At 43.9% G+C, this 23,254-nt stretch overlaps 1 protein-coding gene across 2 annotated transcripts in view; it reads left to right on the top strand.

The window, feature by feature from the left end:
* Positions 1-23,254, top strand: part of KIF21A (kinesin family member 21A) — a 140,346-nt gene that overhangs the window by 49,318 nt on the left and 67,774 nt on the right. For both annotated transcript variants that reach the window (XM_084811008.1, XM_084811009.1), the window contains exons 6-11: positions 3,060-3,227; positions 4,594-4,709; positions 7,331-7,526; positions 9,764-9,953; positions 18,713-18,776; positions 22,695-22,898. In XM_084811008.1, coding sequence (XP_084667134.1) covers positions 3,060-3,227; positions 4,594-4,709; positions 7,331-7,526; positions 9,764-9,953; positions 18,713-18,776; positions 22,695-22,898 — 938 coding nt within the window. The remainder of the gene's footprint in view (positions 1-3,059; positions 3,228-4,593; positions 4,710-7,330; positions 7,527-9,763; positions 9,954-18,712; positions 18,777-22,694; positions 22,899-23,254) is intronic.

The raw sequence follows: 23,254 nt of genomic DNA, 5'->3' as shown, positions 1-23,254 counted from the left end.
GAGGTCTAATTACTGCCTCTTTTAAAGCGGCAGGCACCACTCCCTCTCTCAAGGAGGAATTTACAACCTCCTGGACCCAGCCGGACAACCCCTCCTTGTTTGATTTAATAAGCCATGAAGGGCAAGGGTCAAGCACACAAGTGGTCGATCGGACTTGGCCAAGCACCTTGTCCGCATCCTCAGGCCTCAGTAACTGAAACTCATCCAATAAAACTGGACCAGACGGTGCTCTGAACGCCTCTACCAATGGAACTGCATTAATCGTGGTGTCCAATTCATGACGAATCTGAGCGACTTTATCCTCAAAGTGCTGCGCAAACCCGTCACAGCGTGCTACCGAGGGTTCCACCGTCTCTCTCCCTGGCCCAGAATGTAACAGGCCACGAACCACTCGGAAAAGCTCCGCCGGGCGACACTGAGAAGATGCAATTCTGGTGGAAAAGAACTGCCTCTTTGCCACCCTCACCGCCACAGAGTAGGCTCGATAGTGGGCTCTTACCTGTGTTCGGTCAGACTCAGCACAAGTTTTCCTCCACCTGCGTTCCAGCCATCTCCCCTCTTGCTTCATTGCCCTCAGCTCAGGTATATACCAAGGAGCTGGCCGGGCTCTGCTCAGAGGGAGAGGGCGCTTGGGTGCGATCGTGTCAACCGCCCGAGTCATCTCTGCATTCCACAGAGCGACCTGGGCTTCGACAGGAGCACCAGCCATACCAGCAGGAAAATCCCCCAGAGCCCTCTGGAATCCATCGGAATCCATTAATCTCCGGGGGCGGACCATTTTAATAGGTCCCCCACCCTTGCAGAGGGGAAAGGCCGCCAGAAGTCTAAACCTCAGCAGGAAGTGATCTGACCATGACAAAGGGACAGATGTTAATTCCTCTACTTTCAGATCACCATCCTCCTGCCCAGTCAAGAAAACCAGATCAAGCGTGTGTCCTTTTATATGCGTTGGGCCGATGACATGTTGGGACAGCCCCATGGTTGTCATGGCGGCCATGAAGTCCTGAGCCGCCCCGGATACAGCGGCCTCGGCATGGAAGTTGAGATCCCCCAGGACCATCATCCTGGGGGTCCTCAACACCAAGTCCGAGACCACCTCCGTCAGCTCAGGCAGGGAGTCCGATGGGCAGCGGGGTGGGCGGTACACCAACAGAATCCCTAATCTGTCCCGGGTACCCAACACAAGGTACAGACACTCAAGATCTGCACTCGAATGAGCAGGAAGCCTGGAGAGGGAGATTGAATTCCTATAGACCATGGCAACCCCCCCTCCCCGACCCTCAAGTCGGTGTTGGTGCTGCACCGAGTACCCAGGAGGGCACAGCTGGGAGAGAGTGACCCCTCCCAGTTCCCCCACCTAGGTCTCAGTAATACATGCCAGGTCAGCCCCCTCATCCACAATCAAATCATGGATGAGGGAGGTCTTATTTTGGGCCGACCTGGCATTCAGCAGCAGCACCACCAGACCCGAGGGCAGACTGGTAAGGCTGCCAGGAACCATCAGGTTGGGGGAAGAACCAGAAGAGGGGACAGCTGTAAGGTGTCTAGCCCCTCTTCTCCTCATCTGGCCTGTTAATCCCCCAACGCCATACCTCCCCCTGCCCGTGACCACAGTTATGGTGGCACCTCCCCCACCCCCTGAGTTGTCCAATAGTCCTCCCAGGCACATATTAAAATATTAAGATATAAAATATACAACAGTTTAAAAGAATATAAAAGAGATAAAAGAGAACAGCAGCTAAGAAGGAGCAGATAGTCCACGTTTGCCCCTTCCCCTGGTCTTTAAAGCTGCTGCCCTCTGCTGCTGCTGCTATTTGCTGCTGGTGTTGTGGCTGCTGGTGTCTCTGGAGAGGCAGGTGGGTAGATCCTGTGACTCCAAGTGCGACGCTAAGTGCGCACTTAGCTTCGCACTTGGCGCGACGCCGAGGCGCACGCCGAGGCGCTGCCTCTGGCAGCCCCGCCTTAAGTACCTGTGGGCGGGGGCAGAAGCAGGCTCAGGCTCAGGATCACCCGGTGCAGCTGCTGGCTGGTCCTCCTTCCCCAGGCTCCTTCCCGAGCAGCCTCTGGCAGCCCCGCCTTAAGTACCTGTGGGCGGGGGCAGAAGCAGGCTCAGGCTCAGGATCACCCGGTGCAACTGCTGGCTGGTCCTCCTTCCCCAGGCTCCTTCCCGAGCAGCCTCTGGCAGCCCCGCCTTAAGTACCTGTGGTGGGGGCAGAAGCAGGCTCAGGCTCAGGATCACCCGGTGCAGCTGCTGGCTAGTCCTCCTTCCCCAGGCTCCTTCCCTTCCTTCCTATCTGCCTTGTTAGGCCATGCTTTTCTCAACTGTCACACTAAAGTTACAATAATTATTTTTTAACACATCACAAATAGATATTGTCAGTGATACACAATATTTCCATTACTTTTAAGCCAACACCTCATAGGCAAGTAATAGAAATATTGCGTACCACTTACAGTATCTATTTAGTGATGGGTTAAAAAATGTTTCCTGACTTGTAGTCAACTGACTACACAGTTTCCTGACTTCTAGTCAACTCGCCACAACAGCTATTCAAGGAAATTGGAGGGTTTTGATGGGTCAGCACTTCGTAGCTGAATTTAGTCAGGGTGAAGGTGACATTATTGGATCTGCTCAGAAAGCTATGCTGAGGTGGCACTGAGTCATAGCCTTTCTGGATGTAATTTTGCTCCTTCTCCTCTCTCTCTGCCCGCTTGGGAGGAAACAAAAACTTGCCCTTTACAGATCTGTCACTCTTCCAGCCAAGGATACTGTCTTTGACAGGGCCACATATGGATAATCTAAGATGTTTCTGTCTGTTCAAGGTTCTTGGACTACCTTTTCTTCTTTATTCTATTTAAGAAGGAAACAAGAAATAAATGTGAAGGCAGTAATGAAGTGGTTTCCTTTGATAAAAATAATGTCCTTATGAGTGACCCCCTGTTAGTACATAGCTGAGGCCATGTGTTGTTCATTCATTTATTACAATTCTAATCTGCCCATTAACTTAATGTTCTCTTTCTCACTATGTAGCCTCACAGATTTTCTGTCTTTGCCACAGGACAATATAACAGATAATAGAATAATTTCAGAGTCATCTCAGCTGAATGAGTTTGAAACCCTTACTGCTAAGTTTCATTTTGTGGATCTGGCAGGATCTGAGCGATTAAAGCGTACTGGAGCCACTGGAGAGAGAGCGAAAGAAGGCATTTCTATCAATTGTGGATTAGTAAGTTTAAGTTACCTTGTTAGTAACCACACTTGTTTAGAAGAATCCCTGACGCAGAGATACTTAATACACAGGAGTATTAATGATTTGCAGTAGAGGAGGCAACAAGGAATGATATATGCTTGAGAACTGAATCACATTTTTATTAACTATTTCAGAGCTCTATTGTAAATATGATACTAACCGGATACTTGCTATTCTGTTAGAAATTATTGCAAGAGATGATGATAGAAATTCTTACTAGATTAATGCTAATTGTGGTTTGCTCCCCCATTAAGACTTGGAAGCATCTTCAGATTCTTCTTTCAAATCCTAGTTTAGGGGCAAACTCTGGATAACTTTTAATGTTTCTACAGAATACGTCAAACCATGATTAAGGGCAGTGGCATTTGAGCTGCAGGCGGCCACTTGCTACTGATCCCTTAACCATTGGTACTTCCAGACAGAGGGCTTCTAGTACTACCAATCGAAAGGCATTGTGCAGCTGTTTCATCTTTCCCTCCTTAATGGATTTTTTTTTGTCTGGTAAGAAAAAAGATAGAAGAAGTGGTAGAAAGACATGGGAGGGTTAAAAATCATCTGGATTTCCTGTAACATTCCTTGAATGAGGTAATTGCCCAAGAAAATCTGTGACTGGAAGTATCCCCATGTCAATGGTTAGCTTTTCTAATACCTTACACCATAAGATATTAAGGGCCAAACTACATGTTCTACTAATTGTGTCAGTGTAGCTGAGGCTGCTATTTTTCTTTATTTTTATGTAAGCCTGATCTGGATTGGGATCATGGAACTTTGGAAGAGAAGGGTTTAAGCTTTTCCCCAGCCTAACACACACACACACACACACACACCCCCCTCAGTGGGGTGAGATAGAATTTTGGGATGAAAATGGGTGGGGGAGAACTCAAAACTCCCCCTCCAGAGCACCATGATCCCAATCAAAATTGGGGTCCATGTGTGCTTACTCTGAAGTACATAAACTAAAGCTCGTTCTATGTGTGATTAAAGGAATGTTTAGTTTGGCCCTAAGATTCCCTTGTCCATTGATCCAAAGAAGGAGAATGCATTTCCAGGCAAGAACAGTGTGTGCAGCTGGAACCTTTAAGGCAGTTTTCTTCTAAAACAGAACAGTGACTTTTTTCTTTGACAGTGAAAACTACTGTAGTGGAACAAAACAAAGTAAAAGTTCTCCTGAGTCTATTGTTCTCTCACGCATAGGGTTCATGCATAAGGTTCTCTCACCTTTCTGTACATCTGACTTCACAATAATTTTCTTGATGGTATCAATACTTAGACATGTTTGTTTTTTCATTAGCTAGTTTTTATGGCATAGTTTAATTCAAAAATGTTGATGTATATTTTATAGTTGGCGTTGGGCAATGTAATAAGTGCATTGGGAGATAAGAGTAAGAAGGTGACTCATGTACCATACAGAGATTCAAAATTAACACGACTGTTGCAAGATTCTCTTGGAGGAAACAGGTATGGACAAAGATTTACTGAGAGCATTGCATTACACCATGTTTGAAAAAGATGACAAAATAAATTTTATTTTCTTCCTGTTGCTGAGACTAAAATTTATTAGGATGCAATAAAATAAAAACCACATTAGATTTAAATATATTTTTGTATATCTGGACTAAAATACCTAATTTTTCTACCTTAGGGTGCAATCCTATGCAGATAGGCGGCCGCCTCCGAACTCAGAGGCGATCGCCTATCCAATGCAGGGCAGGAGAAGCATGGAGGGGATCATTCCCTCTGCACTTATCCTGCCCTGCATTTGTGGCTAGACAGCCGATTTCAGCTGTTTAGCCGTGGGACAGCGGAGTGGGGGAGGAGGCTGCCGGATGACACATTGGATGTGTCGTACTGGCATTTCCACCCTCCCTGCCCTAGAACGCCCCTGATCTCAGAGGTCAGTTCCCAGAAAACAAGATATCCTATGGCTGTCTAGCCGCTGACTAGTAGCCACAGGATTGCTCCCTTAGTGGAGGAAAAAAAAAACTTAAGGCACAATTCAACTTTTTATGACATGGGAAATGATGTGATCCCATAAATAAATAAAGAAATGGCCGCTTATCCTTTTAAAAATCCAACAGAATAAACAGAAAATCTTCATAATGAAAACAAGCTAAGATACAGTGAAGGAAATGATCTACTTAAAGCAGTACTTACTTTGAGAGAGGTAGTAATGCTGTTATGCCTTGATTTGGATGAATTATTAAAGCACTGGGATTTTTTTTTGGTAAAGGCTTTGAAAACAAGGCCATTTAGGTGTCATAATTTCACTTGATGATTATTCTGCATTCGCTGCAGAAGTCTAATGCTCTTACAGTTTTTTAAATTGAGTGATGTAGATAATGTGCTGATGACAAATCTTTTAACTGTGCTACATTATAAACAAGTTTACCACAGGAATGGCACTGAGATTTATCTGTGGCAATCTCTTCAGCACTCTGTTTTCCTTTTATTATCCTTCCCCATTCCCACTTCAGCCAATTGCAGCACAATCCATGCTGTTCAGAAGGGTCCCCTGACCCTTCTGAGAGGCTTTTTGCATGGCAGAATGGGAGGCAGGAGGGAGGAGAGCACAGTGAAGATTCATTACTTTTCAGAGATGGCTTTCCAGTTCAGCAGTGCTAGTGCCTGTGGTGGAAACTACAGTTGTCTGTTGCTGCAGTGAATCTTACCCATGCATGTATAGAGTCTTGCTGAATAGTGACCATACTCGGTTTGCTTATACTGCAATGGATTTTAATTTAAAATAAGCCTCAGCTGTACTACTCAGAATGCAAAAAGTGTTGATACTGTGCATGGCACTGTACAAGACTCGTTATTTCTAAAAGAAGAGTAGGGTATAAGCTAAACTACAGACAAGATGGCATTCTTATCATTCCATAGATTATAATTTGCGATAATATGCATTTAAAACCAAGCTGTTTAATAATATATTCCTGCTTTAGTTGAGCCATAATATAATTTTGTTTGAAAGGAGGGCGGGGAATTTCAGGAAAGGTCCCAAAACGTATTTTGCATTAGTATGCACAAACTGCAGTGTGGTGTAATTAAAAAAAAAGATGAGCTGGGAAAACCAGATAGCCGTGAAAGCAGGAAGAAATGCGGACTGGAGCAATGTAAGGTGCTAAGAGCACAACTGATTCCACAAAGTGGTATTTTCACATCTAATTATGGATTGTCACCTGGATACTTTGCAACCTGAACTTAAATTTGGATAATATTTTAATTATTGGCATTTCTGGTTATGTGCGAAGTAACATTCTTCTGTTGTCATTTGTTCTCACTCCAGTTGCCTTCTAAGTTTGTACATCGCTAGGCAAAAGATATTTTGCTAAATGTATTCACTTCACTACTTGGAGCCTTCTCTGAATATGACTTCCTTTTAAATAGCTTTAATATATTTTGTGCATAGGTCTTCATAGTACTGTTGCAGGTTACAGCTGCCCTTCAGCAGCTTTTATAAAGAAAACCAAGTAGGAGGTCAGTTTTCACCTTCACAGTTACAGGAAGCCAGGTTCCGGCTGAACATCAGGAAAAACTTCCTGAAGCAATGCGACAATGGAACCAATTACCTAGGGAGGTGGTGGACTCTCCCACACTGGAGGCGTTCAGGACAAGGCTGGACAGCCATCTGTTAGGGATGCTCTGACTTGGATTCCTGCATTGAGCAGGGGGTTGGACTCGATGGCCTTGTAGGCCCCTTCCAAACTTACTATTCTATGGTTCTGTGGTTCTATGATTCTATGATTCAGCTTGAGACAGAATTCATCAGTTGATATGCCTATGCTTTTTTATTTATTTTTGTTCAGCTGTGTTCAGCATTTTGCCCTTTTAAAATTCTGTGTAGTATGCCAAAGAGAAAGAACTTTCTGGCAGTAGTAGTAGGGGGGAAATAATTGCTGGATACATTTTCCATATCGTCTTTGGGGATCAATTAAAGCAGTTATTTTAATCTCTGGGCAAACATGTTAATGCATTGTTCTTTGTTTATGTTATTTACCTGTAGCTGGCACACATAACTGTTTGTGCCTTTTTTTGGAGTTTGCCTTGTGTGATAAAACTGGATTGTTTTTAAACTGCAGCCAAACAATCATGATTGCATGCGTAAGCCCTTCGGACAGAGATTTCATGGAAACATTGAACACTTTGAAATATGCAAATCGGGCACGAAATATCAAGAACAAAGTGATGGTTAATCAGGACAGGGCTAGCCAGCAAATTAATGCTCTACGAAGTGAGATTACTCGTCTTCAGATGGAACTCATGGAATACAAAACGGTAACATTTGTTGGTATTTGTTATACATGTTTTCATCAGTAGTATTTGGCCACTTGGTTTAATGTACTGTAAATAATTACACTTCACATGTTCAAGTTTGTTCTCCCCCTGCTTTGTGGTACAGATAGGTATCTGTTACTCGTACCATGGGTTTTTTAACTAACATGCTTTGAAGTGAGCCACTGGTTGCTTTGTTGGAAGCGTTAGTAGCAGCCTGTTGGTTAAATGGCCCTAGTATTCCACTTCGTACATGTGTCTGTCTATATGGAGGGCCTGTGTTGCAATGGAGGAAAAGGAGCTCCAAAGTGCATATTCAAAGCCCAAGTCTCTAATTCTGAATGTTGCTCCTAATGTAGCCTAATCCAAAGGTGTCAGATGTTTCAAGGTATCCACAGAGTTGCTACATGAGCAAAGGCTTCCTTATTGACATACATTTCAGGAGCAGCTCTATGCATTCAGCAGCAGTGCAAACATGAGACATTACTGACAATGAAGCAAATAAAAGAACCCAATATTTTCCCAGGAATCCTATGTGCAAGAAACCTGTGAGTACAGGAGTCTCTGGATCTGTGGTTATGGAATGTTTCCTACCCATACTACTGTGGTCAGTAATACAGTATTCTAAGAGGCCAGTATAGTTGAATAGCCAAAATAATGGATTTGGGCTTGAGGAAGTTAGGCTTTCTGTGCATTCAGCCACCAGTTCTCTATGTGGCCTTTTTCCTACCTTATACATTATTGTGTACTATAGTGAGTTGGTTAGTTAGCAAGAATGTGGACTTCACAAAGCTCTTATATGCTGTTGGTAGCCACATAGAGGCCTGTGTTAACCTAGAATAGAGAGCAGCTTTTAGATAATTAAGTAGGCTGTCTCACACAGGAAAGTTGGTACCAGGCAAGGCCAGTTTTGCAGCCGTGAAGCTGTTTGATTCTTGCCAGGTTGCTTTGGTCCCTCAGATAAGAGTGTAATATTACGTCTCCATGAAGAGCTGGGAAGTTTCCAGCCCAGGCTGGAATTTCAGGACCTCTTTCTCTTGAAAAAGGTAATTTATTGCCTTGACTACAATGCCTTATGCATTCGCTAGGGCATGGAAGAAAAGGTATATAAGCATTGTTTAAAGCATGCCAGGCTGGTCTTGCTTCAGGGGGTAAATGTGCATTGCTGGCCTGGAGAAACGTTTTTGGCCCTAGGAATGGCTTCTCTCTATCTTGGGGACCCCGATAGATACCCAGCTGTGATAGCTTGATCAGCTGGAAAGAGATGTGAGCTTCCTTTGCATAGATATTCTGCATCAATTTTCTATCAGTAAACAGTCATCTTTTGGCACAAGCGGCTTCGTTTCATCTTGGTAAGGAAAAGAATCTATTTTGGCTGGGACCTGACAGAATCAGGCCTCCATATAAATACATGTGCTAAAAGTTGTAAAGAATGTTGCCTCCAAAATGGTTATTGGTAATACAATATGCAAAATATAAACACAGTATATGAAAAGCTGTCATTGCTATCCTGTTGGAGAGAATTTGGCTGGGACACAAAAATGCATGGGACCAAGCCCTCCACAGTTCCCTTTCCAGCTGTAGTTCTTCCTGCAGGACAGAGAATATTTAATTTCTCCACACATGGATGGGGTTTGCATTGTCATCGCAGGCCACTATGGCTTAATAAGCCATGGTGGGTTGTGGCACATAGCAGCCGCCATTTTGAATGTGGCTTGTCATGTTCTACAAACTTGGGCATCATGGGTCATACGAGGGTTAAACAACCCTAGGATAATCCAGTGCGAGGGTTGTTTAGCCCTCACATAATCCATGGTGACTTGCATGACATGACAAGCCATGGTGTGCGCCTGCCGTGGCTTGCATGTTCAAAATGGTGGCCAGCACGTGCCAGCACGTGAATTCACCCATGGGGCTTAGTGTTACATGCAAACTTTGTTCTTGGATGTTTCTGACCAGCTTCCCATGAAGCTGCACTTGGGCTGGAGGGGAGAGCTGTTTCTGAAGCACATCTCTTTGACACACTTTTTATCTCTGGTTTTTGCTAGTGGTAAAACAATGAGAACATTCCATAGCTGTGTGAAGCATGGTTGCAGTACAGCTTTGCATTCCAAACAAATGTTAATTTGGTCGTGGGAACTAGCTGAAACACTAAAATGAAAGTCTTCCTGCATTTCAGTACAAAGGTTAAGATTAGCCCTTGGTGAGTGAGAAGAATAATTATATTTACCTTCTCTTAGGGCAAAAGGATTATTGATGAGGAAGGTGTGGAAAGCATTAATGACATGTTTCATGAAAATGCCATGCTACAAACAGAAAATACCAACCTGCGAGTCAGGATAAAGGCCATGCAGGAGACTATTGATGCACTGAGAGCCCGAATCACGCAGCTTGTGAGTGATCAGGCCAACCAGGTCCTCGCCAGAGCAGGTAATGTGTACTCTTATCACTGAAAATTGCCGTATGAATGGTAGAAACTGTTAGTTATTCACTGGAGTAAAGGACAAACTAGACGTTATAGCATTCATGCAATTATATGAATGGCATTTTTAGAGTAAATAGTGGGCATGGGGTGGGGGATTCATCCTGGTGTATGTTTGTGGAGGGCTGGGAGGGTGGTTTTAATGGTTTGTTCCTACACTGGCTACTTGCATTGTAAGGAAAACTCCCATTTCTGCCAATGGAAGCTTTCTTCCATTGCAATTAAGCATCCCCCCCCCCCCGCATCTAGACTGCAGCAGGGGGAGGGGGAGGGTAAAATCACCATACTCTCTGCTAGCATCCCATTCTGATTTACTCTTTAAAAACCCTCATTCACTCAGTTGCTTATTGCATGAATATTGTAACATCTAATTTGGACTACATACCATCCAAAAACTATGCACAGTGTCTGTACTGTTTCCTAACTGAAGTTTTGCAGTGCTGCAAGAGCTTTGCAGTCTCTCCCCCACCTCCCAAAAGCTAGTGTACATGCTAGGGGTGCCACAGGAGTGACACTGCTAAGGGTAAGTGGCCAGCCCTTAGCTCAGCTGTAACATTTTCAAGTTTCTTCCGGACCTGGTTGAATAGGAAAACTTGCTTTGTCCAAGGTTGGTAAAAAGTAAGATGCATACATGATTTACTTACCTAGTTCGTAAAAACAACAACAACAACAGTGCCTTAAGAGACAGACCTGAAAAGCCAGTCAGCAATACCTATGATAATGATGGGTAATGTCGAAGTCAATTCTCTTAAGTAGTGAGAGATTAGATAGACGCAGGAAGTATATGGTCACTACTGACTCTCTTCAAGATAGTTGGACAAGAATTAGGAAATTTTAGTCAAGGCTGGTGGGCAATAGCTAGACAGGCAGAAGAGGTGAAGGGAAGAGCCCAGCTTCTTGTTACCATGGTGATAGACAATGGAAGTACACACAAGTCTTGTCTGACTCCAAAATGGAGCTTGGGGCACAATTAGTACAATTAGTACTTGTAATAATAAGCTTACCAATTACTGTAATAATTAGTACTGGTAATAATAAGCTGCTTCAGCTTTAACTTTCACGGTTAATGTAAATCACATTAATTCCATCCTGTCCTATAATTATGAAAGAATAGTTAGGATATAGATTTCCAGTATGGCACAACCTGTGTTTGCTTTCATAAATATGGTAAGCTAAGTGGATCATCTAATGGCTGAAAATTGTAAATCAGCACTGCTTGATTTCACAAGTGGCCTCCTCAAATTACAATAGTGTTGTGGACATTTGAAGCATTTGGTAAGCTAGAACTGTATTTCTGAGCATTCTGCAAACTATTTCTTGTACATATTTAATAAGCCAGTAGAACTCTTACTGTTCAAACGTCTGTTGTTTTTATTTGTATTTAATGTTCCCCTTTGCAATGAAAAATGTGCATATCACTTACGGGAGTGTCTGGTCTTTCTCTTGTGCATGCCATGTAAACAGTACATCATGTGGGTCTGATGCGCCACCTAGTGGAAAAATCACTGTTCCAATTAAGTCTTTTAACTTTCTTTCCCACCTTTGAAACTCAGTTTTGCAATTTTGCCTCACTGAAGTGGTCATGGATTTGCCTCTCTGCATTCTTCTGACTCAGGCGTGTTTTTTTCCATATTCACCAAAATCTCTGAGCAAAAGAGAGATGTTTGGTGTACCTGTCCCACCTGGGCTGGTTCCTGAGGAGGAAATACAAGCCAACAGATCTTTTCTGCTAGATATGGCTCATCCGCCATGTCAAGGGGATACAGGCACCAATTCAGACACCAACCTTTTGTTGGTGGGCAGTCGCCTTGCTGGGCACACTGACAAATGGCTGGCCATCACGTCAGATGGTTGGGTCCCAGAGACTCTTTGCTCACGTCTGCATTGGAGCTGACATCTTGACCCCCCCCCACACACACCATTTTTCCCCATCACCAGCCCCAGCAAATCCAGTCAAGATGGTGAAATTGGCCATCCAACTTCTACTAGATATTGCAGCAATGGAACCGTTGCCTCTAGAAGAGGATTAAGGCTCTATTCTCACTTCTTTACAGTCTCAAAGGAAGATGGGTCCATCAGAGCTGTCTTGAATCTCAAGTTTCCCAACCACTTCATCTGTTACCGCTGGTGCTGGAAGGAGACTCTTTTGTCCATCAAAGAAGCTCTTTGCCTAGGAGACTTCCTGTCTTCCTCAACCATCGGCGTTACCTCCATTTTGCCTTCAAAGGGTCCCATTTTCCACACAGAGCCATGCCTTTTTGCCTAGCTTTGGGTCCCAGGGTATTCACAAAGATCATGGTCACTTTGGTAACACATCTCCACATGCAAGGGCTCTCAATATTCCCTTACCTTGATGATCTCATCCATTCAGCCTCTTGGCATCAGGCAGTGGATGACCTTCAAGTCACCCTGACATGTCTCAAGGACTTCAGTTTTCTGGTTAACAATCAAAAGAGTCATCTGCTCCCCTCTCACAGAATACTTCACCTGGGGGCCTTACTAGATGCACAAGTAGGGATCATGGCTGCCTCTCCAGAGAGGTTGTCCAAAATTCAAGCTGTAGTCAAATTGATTTGCTTGAAGAGATCAGCTGACCTCATGCTTCTAGCGAAGGTTTGAGGCCTCATGGTGTCAACATTCCAGGTAACTCCTTGGGCAAGATTTCATTCTTGTCCCTTACAATGGGCCCTGCTTCCTTTCCAAAATGACATAGCTTCAAGACATCACTTGAATATTCAACATTCTTCGAGCTTCCTTCTGATGGTGGCTGCTCCGTCCTGGTCTGGAGAGAGCGGTCCTCCTCCAGGATCCTCCCCGAAGAGTAATTACATCAGATGCCAACCTTTCTGGTTGGGGAACTCTGTGCAAAGGGAGGGTGGTTCAAGGAACCTGGTCCTTGGGGGAGTCACAGCTTCCTATCAACCTATTGTCAGGAGGGCTTTACACTGAATCCTATGGGGAAGGGAGATGTAAAGTTGGGGGTAACAACGGATGAAGGCTCATGCACCGCAACGGAGAGAACAGCTCTAATAGCACCCAATAATAGTCTTCACAAACATGTAGGAAGAAAGTCAGACTATAAAGCACACGGTCTTTGATGCCTATATACTAATGCCCAGAGTATGGGAAACAAACAGAACAAACTTGAGCTCTTAAAACAAGAGGGAAATTATGACTTGATAGGTGTAACTGAGACTTGGTGGGATGACTCTCATGACTGGCATACAGCAATTGAAGGATATAACTTGATCAAAAATAACAGGAGGAACAGAAAGGGAGGTGGGGTTGCACTATATGTTAAAAATACATATCTTTGCACAGAAATACAAGAGGATGAGCTTGGTAGCCCCATCGAGAGCATCTGGGTTAAAATAAATGGAGCAAAGAATAAAAGAAACATGGTGGTCGGAGTCTACTACCAGCCACCCAATCAAGGAGAAGATGAGGATGAAACTTTTGAATAGCAAATAGCCAGTGTTTCATGATGTAGTAGTAATGGGGGACTTCAATTTCCCCAATATTTGTTGGGAGACAAATTCTGCAAAACATGGCCCCTCCAGGAAATTCCTGACTTGTGTGGCGGATATCTTCCTTCCAAAGAGAAAATAGAGGAAGGAACTTAGAGGATCAGCTATCCTTGACATGACCCTACCCAACAGAGATGACTTAGTGGATAAAGTAGCACTTACAGGAGCTCTGGGGGAAAGTGCCCATATTATACTTGAGTTCTCAGTTCTAAAAGAAACAAAAGCCGAGTGTAGTCAAATGCATACCTTGGATTTTAGGAAAGCCGATTTTAATAAACTCAGAAAAATGATAAGTAAGGTCCCATGGTAAGCAACTCTAACGAGAAAAGGAGTCCAAGATGGGTGGGAATTTTTAAAAAAGGAAATTCTCAAGGCACAATTACAAACAGTTCCAACAAGAGGAAAAGGTGGAAGACAACAGAAGAAGCCAGCGTAGCTTCACAAAAAGCTTAGAGATGACCTGAAAACAAAAAAGCACACATATAGGAAGTGGAAAGAAGGCCAAGCAACAAAGGAAGAGTACAGCAGGTAGCACAGAATTGCAGGGATGGCATCAGGAAGGCTAAAGCTGAGAACGAGCTGAGGTTAGTGAGGGATGCTAGAAGCAACAAAAAGGCTTTCTTCAGCTACGTGCATAATAAAAGACAGAGGAAAGAAATGGTGGTTCAACTATTAAATAAGGATGGCACAATGATAACAGATGACAAAGAAAAGGCAGAGGTTGTCAGGCTGCCCCTGTTGCCCACTGACTTTTCCAATAGCCAGAATCAACACTGAGACAAAAGAGCTGCTTTCCAAGGCTTTAATTCCATTCATCCTAATGAGGCATACAGATGCTAATTGTTTGAGACTCAGAGGAACTACAAAGGAACAGCCATCTTGGGATTTCTAAGGGTTAGGACGTCAGTTGATCTCCGTTTGGGAAAAACATGGCAACTCTCTGAACTTAAGGGGTGGGAGGGGAAGATCTCCCCCTCTCCCGTGATACTTCTGGGCGCAGCTGTTGACATTGAGCCAATTGGGCTGAGCGCTGAAGCTCGGCCCCTGCAATCTCTCATTTGTTCCTGTGTCTGCACCTCGCATCTAAAAGCTCACGTTATGCCTCCCTTTCCACTCCTGGTTCACTGTCACTCCCGGGGATGTGAGCGGGGGGGGGGAGCTCCCCCTCCAGCTGAGCCTCTGAAGTTTGAGAGAGTTCCTCCCCCATGAATTATATCTCCTCCTCAGAATCAGAGCTGCTTTGGGACTCTGTGAGCTCAGCTACAACCCTGACAGAGGTGCTCAATTCCTACTTTGGCTCAGTCTTCTCCCAAAAGAGGGTCTTTGCCCCTGGCAAAGGCAAAGTCCAGGCTGAAGGGGCAGGATTGCAGCTTGAGATCGATAGGCATATGGTCAAGGAACACCTCATTACTTTGAATGAGTTCAAATCTCCAGGGCCAGATGAACTGCACCCTAGAGTAATAAAGGAACTGGCAGAAGAGCTCTCAGAACCACTGTCTATTCTCTTTGAGAAATCATGGAGGACGGGGGAAGTGCCAGATGACTGGAGGAGGGCTAACGTTGTCCCTATCTTCAAAAAGGGTAAAAAGGAGGAACCTGGGAACTACAGACCAGTCAGTCTTACATCGATCCCTGGGAAAATTCTGGAGCAGATAATAAAGCAATCCATCTGTAAGCACGTTAAAAACAATGCAGTGGTTACTCGAAGCCAACATGGATTTGTCAAGAACAATCCTGCCACATGAATCTGATCTCATTTTTTGATCAAGTCACCTCCCTTGTGGACCGTGGGAATGCTGTAGACATCATATACCTCGACTTCAGCAAAGCTTTCGACAAAGTGCCCCATGATATCCTGATGAGCAAACTAGCTCAAAGTGGGCTAGATGAATCAATGATCCAGTGGATCATTGGCTACAGAATTGGATTCAAAGAGTGCTTATCAATGGGATCTTCGCAAACTGGGGAGAGGTAACGAGCAGGGTACTGCAGGGCTCAGTCCTGGGCCCAATGCTCTTCTACATTTTTATTAATGACTTGGAGGAGGAGGTGCAGAGAATGCTGATCAGATTTGCAGATGACACAAAATTGGGCGGGATAGCTAATAACTTGGAAGACAGAAACAAAATTCAAAGTGATCTTGATAGACTGGAGCGCTGGGCAGAAAACAACAGAATGACATGTAATAGGGATAAATGCCAAGTTCTGCACCTAGGAAAAAGAAATCAAATGCACAGTTACAAGATGGGGGATACATGGCTCAACAACACTACAAGCAAGAAGGATCTTGCAATTGTGATAGATCATAAGCTGAAGATGAGCCAACAATGTGATGTGGCTGCAAAAAAGGCAAATGCTCTTTTGGGCTGCATTCATAGAAGCATAGCTTCCAAATCCCGGGAAGTAGTAGTTCCCCTCTACTCAGCACTGGTTAGGCCTCATCTGCAGTACTGTGTCCAGTTCTGGGCACCACACTTGAAGAAGGATGCAGACAAACTGGAGAGGGTTCAGAGGAAGGCAACAAAGATGATCAAGGGACTGGAAACAAAGCCCTATGAAGAGAGACTGAAAGAACTGGGCCTGTTTAGCCTTGAGAAGAGAAGACTGAGGGGAGATATGAGTGCGCTCTTCAACTCCTTGAAAGGTTGTCACAGAGAGGAAGGCCAGGATCTCTTCTCGATCATCCCAGAGTGCAGGACACGGAATCATGGTGAAAGTGAAGTTACAAAGTGAAGTTACATGAAGCCAGACTCCGGCTGAACATCAGGAAAACCTTCCTGACTGTTAGAGCAAGATGACAGTGGAACCAGTGACCTAGGGAGGTGGTGGGCTCTCCCACACTGGAGGCATTCAAGACGAGGCTGGACAGCCATCTGTCAGGGATGCTCTGACTTGGATTCCTGCATTGAGCAGGGGGTTGGACTCGATGGTCTTATAGGCCCCTTCTAACCCTACTATTCTATGATTCTACTAGAACTCCAGGCGTCTAGGCTAGTGGTTCAACACTTCACGCAAGTACTTCCTCTCAGATTGGTATTCATTCAGGCCGACAGTGTCACAGCCAAAGGCACACATCGACCATCAATGAGGAAACAAGTCTCCAGCCCTCTAGGCAGAGGCTGACTCCCTCCTTTGGGCGGAACACCTCCTAGAATCTCTTTCTGTAGAATACCTAAGCAGGGGAGAGAATAGTCAGGCTGACTGCCTAAGCAGGAAACAGCTAAACCAAGGAGAATGGATGCTTCACCCAGAAATCTTTGAAGAGAAAGTCTCTTGTTTCAGGAGAGTCATAGACTCATAGAATAGTAGGGTTGGAAGGGGCCTACAAGGCCATCGAATCCAATCCCCTGCTCAGTACAGGAATCCAGGTGGACCTGTTTGCATCAGAAGCCAGTCACCAGGTCAGCTCCCATTATGCATCTCCACCACCAGAGATGATGGATGCCCTGTCTTCTTCATGGCCTACTGGGCTTCTATATGCTTTTCTGCCACTCCTTCTTCTCTCCAGTACTTCCAGCACTTCAGAAGCCACCCTTTGAGATCCTGAAATCATTATCTTTCAGACTGCTCTCTTTCAAGGTTTTATTCTTGGTGGCCATAACATCAGCCAGAAGGCTGTCTGAACTTAATGCCCTCTCCATGGATAAACACTGTATTCTGTAAAGATAGAGGGGTGCTCTGAACTAACCCCTTTTTCCGTCCCAAAGTTCTGTCTCCTTTTCATTGTCAACAAGACCTAATCCTTCCCACTTTTTGTCCTTCCCCTGTGCACCCCTCAGAAAAGAAATAGCATTTCCCTGTTGTCAGGAGGGCTCTGAAGGCCTATACCAGCAGAACCAAAACTTTTTGACAGTCAGATTCCCTGTTTGTGTCATTCCACCCTGCTTCCTTGGGACAGAAGGTTTCTAATGCCACCCTGAGTAGATGGCTAAAGGCATGCATTTCCCTAGCCTATTCCTGCCTGAAGTTGTCTCCACCTACCAAAATTTTTGCCCATTCTACAAGAGCAGCCACAACATCAGCAGCTTTTCTCCTCAGTGCTCTGCTGCATTGATTTGTAGAGCAGCTACATGAGCAAATCCTAGCACCTTTGTTAAACTTTACAGAATTGACTTATATGCCTCTGCTAAGGCGGCCTTTGGAAGGCTTATCTTGCAACACCTCCTTTCCAGTCATGAAGCAGCTACTACTTTGTTGAATCCCACCCTACATGGGTCAAGCTTTGGTATGGCCCACCTGATGTACTGCTTCATGCACAAGAGAAAAGACATTTGGTCACTTACCCTTGAAAGGGATTTCTTTGTTCATGGAAAACAGTACATCAGGGCCACACCCTAGAATCAGATTCAGTTATGGCTGTTTCTGCTGGTGGGGATTAATTTTCATATTTTGTTGCACTTGGTTTCTTTCTAAGCCCTGTCTGTAAAGAGTGCGAGATGTCCTTTTTTTCTTGTTTGTGTTTCGCCGTTCTCACTGATCCTAGTACTTCCTGAGCTTGTCATCAGAAACTGAGCTTCAAAGGCAGGAAAGACAGTTCAAAGACTTAATTGGAGCAGCGATTTTGCCTTTGACCACCAAGTGGCACATAAGACCCACCCGATGTACTGTTTTACATGCATAAAGAAATCCCTTTTATGGGTAAGTGACCAATGGTCTTTTCTTCACGCATCCTGCTGGTCCTTGTCCTGAGTTTCTGTTCTACATTTTAACACAGCTACATTGGTCTAGTCTGCTAGGATCCCTAGCTTTGTCCTTCTTGGCCTTTCAGTCAGCTCTGGATGTCACTTCAGTGCATGTATATAGGTGTGTGTGCATGCTCTCTCTGTCTCTGTCTGTCTCTCTTTCCCAGATAACCCTAAGTATTTCAATTTGTATTAATAATGCTGTGATCTATTCCAACCTCAGAGTGTTTAAACATTTTGATGTCCCTATGCCAGACTTTCCCATCCTGTCACCCTCCAAATGTGCCGGTCTACAACTCCCATCATCCCCAACCAGCATGGACATTGGTCATTTTGGCTGGGGATGGTGGGAGCTGTAGTTCAGCACAACTGCGGGGCACCAGATTAGTGAAGGTGGCCGTATGCAATTGCAGTAACATTTAAAAAAATGTCTTTTCTGCCTGCCTTCAGCTCACCTATAGTAAATATATTTTAACGTTGTTCATCTTTATTTTAAAGGAGAAGGTAATGAAGAAATCAGTAACATGATTCATAACTATATCAAGGAAATAGAGGATCTCAGGTATTATTCGTTTGATGTCTATCATAATTTTGGCTCGCTTGTGTCTTTTCAGGATATAGAAACTTCTCTCTGTGTGTAGCTATACCAGCCTTTGCGGTAGAGAGGTAGTGTCTTTATATATAAACGTGGAAGGAGCCTTGGCAGTGGTTCAGGAGATTGTATATATACATGGTAACATGCTGGGGCTCTCACTGTAGTTTAGCATTATGTCCAAACACAGACATACTGTGGTTAGTCTTAATTATGGTTTACCAAAGCAAACCAAAGCAAAGCCATAAGCTATGCCGTGCAGGGCCACCCAAGACGGACAGGTCATGGCAGAGAGTTCTGACAAAATGTGGTCCACTGGAGAAGGAAATGGCAACCCACTCCAGTATTCTTGCCAAGAAAACCCCATGGAACGTATCACAAGGTTAAAAGAGATGACGCCGGAAGATGAGCCCCTCAGGTCGGAAGGTGTCCAATATACTACTAGGGAAGAGCAGAGGGTATTTCCAAGTAGCGCCAGAAAGAGTGAAGCGGCTGGGCCAAAGCCGAAAGGACACTCAGCTGTGGATGTGTCTGGTGGTGAAAAGAAAATCCGATGCTTTAAAGAACAATATTGTTTAGGAACCTGGAATGTCAGATCGATAAATCAAGGTAAGCTAGAGGTGGTCAAACATGAGATGGCAAGATTGAACATTGACATCTTGGGAATCAGTGAGCTAAAATGGACAGGCATGGGCGAATTTAATTCAGGTGACCATCATATCTACTACTGTGGGCAAGAATCCTGTCAAAGAAATGGAGTAGCACTCATAGTCAACAAAAGGGTGGGAAAAGCAGTACTGGGGTACAATCTTAAAAACGATAGAATGATCTCAGTACGAATCCAAGGCAAACCATTCAACATCACAGTAATTCAAGTCTATGCCCCAACCACTGATGGTGAAGAAGCTGAGGTTGATCGGTTCTATGAAGACCTACAACACCTTCTAGAACTCACACCAAAAAAAGATGTCCTCTTCATCATAGGGGATTGGAATGCTAAAGTAGGAAGTCAAGAAATCACTGGGATAACAGGCAGGCATGGCCTTGGTGTACAAAATGAAGCAGGACAAAAGCTAATAGAGTTTTGCCAAGAGAACATGCTGATCATAGCAAACACTCTTTTCCAACAGCACAAGAGGCGACTGTACACATGGACATCACCAGATGGTCAATATCGAAATCAGATTGATTATGTCCTTTGCAGCCAAAGATGGAGAAGCTCTATACAGTCAGTCAAAACAAGACCTGGAGCTGACTGTGGCTCAGATCATAAGCTTCTTGTTGCAAAATTTCAGCTTAAATTGAAGAAAGTAGGGAAAACCACTAAACCATTCCGGTATAACCTCAGTCATATCCCTTATGAATATACAGTGGAGGTGAGGAATAGATTTCAGGGATTAGACCTGATAGACAGAGTGCCTGAGGAACTATGGACAGAGGTCCGTAACATTGTTCAGGAGGCAGCAACGAAATCCATCCCAAAGAAAAAGAAATGCAAGAAAGCCAAGTGGCTGTCTGATGAGGCTTTACAAGTAGCTGAGGAAAGAAGGGAAGCAAAAAGCAAGGGAGAAAGGGGAAGATATATCCAACTGAATGCAGAGTTCCAGAGAATAGCAAGGAGAGACAAGAAGGCCTTCTTAAATGAACAATGCAAAGAAATCGAGGAAAACAACAGAATGGGAAAGACTAGAGATCTCTTCAAGAAAATTGGAGATCTCAAGGGAACGTTTTGTGCAAAGACGGGCATGATAAAGGACAGAGAAGGCAGGGACCTAACAGAAGCAGATGAGATTAAGAAGAGGTGGAAAGAATACACAGAAGAACTATACAGGAAAGAGCTTAATGTCCCTGATAGCCATGATAGTGCGGTCACTGAACTTGAGCTGGACATCCTCGAGAGTGAAGTCAAGTGGGCCTTAGGAAGCATTACTAACAACAAAGCTAGCGGAGATGACAGTATTCCAGCTGAGCTATTTAAAATCCTAAAAGATGATGCTGTTAAAGTGCTGCATTCAATATGCCAACAAATTTGGAACACTGAACAATGGCCGCAAGACTGGAAAAGGTCAGTTTACATTCCAATTCCAAAGAAGGGCAACGCCAAAGAGTGTTCAAACTACCGCACAATTGCGCTCATTTCACATGCCAGCAAGGTGATGCTCAAAATCCTACAAGCTAGGCTTCAGCAGTATGCAAACCGAGAACTACCGGAAGTACAAGCTGGGTTTCGAAGAGGCAGAGGAACTAGAGATCAGATCGCCAATGTTCGCTGGATCATTGAGAAAGCAAGAGAATTCCAGAAAAACGTCTATTTCTGCTTCATTGACTACACTAAAGCCTTTGATTGTGTGGAACACAACAAAATGTGGCAAATTCTTAAAGTGATGGGAGTACCAGACCACCTTACCTGTCTCCTGAGAAACCTGTACCAGGGTCAAGAAGCAACAGTAAGAACCAGACATGGAACAACCGAGTGGTTCAAAATTGGGAAAGGAGTACGACAAGGCTGCATATTGTCACCCTTCTTATTTAACTTATATGCAGAGTACATCATGAGAAATGCCGGGTTGGATGAATCACAGGTCGGAATTAAGATTGCCGGGAGAATTATCAACAACCTCCGATATGCAGACGACACCACCCTAATGGCAGAAAGCGAAGATAATCTAAAGAGCCTCTTGTTGAGGGTTAAAGAGGAGAGTGCAAAAGCTGGTTTGAAACTCAACATTAAAAAAACTAAGATCATGGCATCTGGCCCCATCACTTCCTGGCATATAGAAGGGGAAGAAATGGAAGCAGTGACAGATTTTATTTTCTTGGGCTCCAAGATCACCGCAGACAGTGACTGTAGCCATGAAATTAAAAGATGCTTGCTCCTTGGGAGGAAAGCTATGGCAAACCTAGACAGCATAGTAAGAAGGAGAGACATCGCCTTGCCGACAAAGGTCCGTGTAATCAAAGCTATGGTTTTCCCAGTAGTAATGTCTGGCTGTGAGAGCTGGACTATAAGGAAGGCTGAGCGCCGAAGAATTGATGCTTTCGAACTGTGGTGCTGGAGAAGACTCTTACGAGTCCCCTGGACTGCAAGGAGATCAAATCAGTCAGTCCTAGAGGAAAGACTGAAGGCAAAAGGAGAAGGGGATGACAGAGGATGAGATGGCTAGATAGCATCACCGATGCAATGAATATGAACTTGAGCACACTCCGGGAGAGAGTGCAGGACAGGAAGGCCTGGCGTGCTATGGTCCATGGGGTCACGAAGAGTCGGACACGACTGAACGACTGAACAACAACAACAAAGCAAACTAACTTCAAACTGTGGTTTATGAAGTTGGCTTGTTCCGATAAACCATAGTTAAGACTTACCACAGTTTAGGGTTCAGACATAACTGCTGAACTGCATTTAATTTAAAAAAAGAAGCAAACGTTTCTAATTTTCTCCTCATAACTTGACTGGAAAGGTCATGAACCTAGGCCAAACCATTGTTTAGTGTTATGTCCAAACAGATCAGTGAGTGAATGTGCATGCACAAACACACTTTTCCCTTATTGAACACTCCAGATACCTAATGAAAATTTTTCCCAATAAGTGTGTTAGTCTTCAAGGTGCCTCAGGACTCTGTTTTTGCTACATTACATCAGAATTCTGGTAAGAGACAAAAACAACTATGGGTTGTGAAAACAACTATGACATTAATATAATGCTGTGGTACAGTTGCTTACATATCTGTGAACTGCTGCCATCCCAGGAACCCATTTTAGTGAATTTTCTTTAATATGTTCATGTAGAGCAGCTGGCTAGAACTTTGAATGTTCTAAAATATTTGTCAAAAACATATATTTGAAATTTTCTGCTTCTGTTTTCTTTCTATAAATTTTGATGTCTAGAGCAAAACTACTTGAAAGTGAAGCAGTGAATGAAAATCTTCGCCGCAACTTGTCAAGAGCTTCAACGAGATCCACATTTTTTGGTGGCCCCTCAGCATTTTCTTCTTCAGTTCTTCCCTCTGATAAAGAGACAGTTGAAATTCTTGATCTAGCTAAAAAAGATTTAGAAAAACTGAAGAAAAAAGAAAAGAAGAAGAAGAAGAGGTACCATTTAAAATTGCATTTGCATACAATGGTGTCTGTTTTAGCTAGGGAGTTGTAAGTAGTAACATGATACATGCATCCTGCAAACACTTAAGTACCTTTACAGTCAGAAAAACAATGAATCATATGCACATTCTTATTTCGAAGATAATATTGAACTGTGGTGAAACACATCTCTTTTGAACCTGTTTTAAGAATAAACTACTACATGGGCATCTTATCATCTTTGAATTTTAGTTAGAAGATATAATGTACCAATGCACAGGGTAGTTGCTTGATCTGAAAGACATATTTAGTAGCCGTTAAGATTTCCTTTGATCATTCTTAGAATGGCTTCTTTTGCTTTCTTCATATTC

Source organism: Heloderma suspectum, chromosome 7 (assembly GCF_057233095.1).
Source record: "Heloderma suspectum isolate Gila_16-S chromosome 7, 16-S_ref, whole genome shotgun sequence".
NCBI classification, from domain to species: domain Eukaryota; kingdom Metazoa; phylum Chordata; class Lepidosauria; order Squamata; family Helodermatidae; genus Heloderma; species Heloderma suspectum.
The sequence above is the reverse complement of the archived record's forward strand: the minus strand, read 5'-3'. Positions and strand labels throughout refer to the sequence as shown.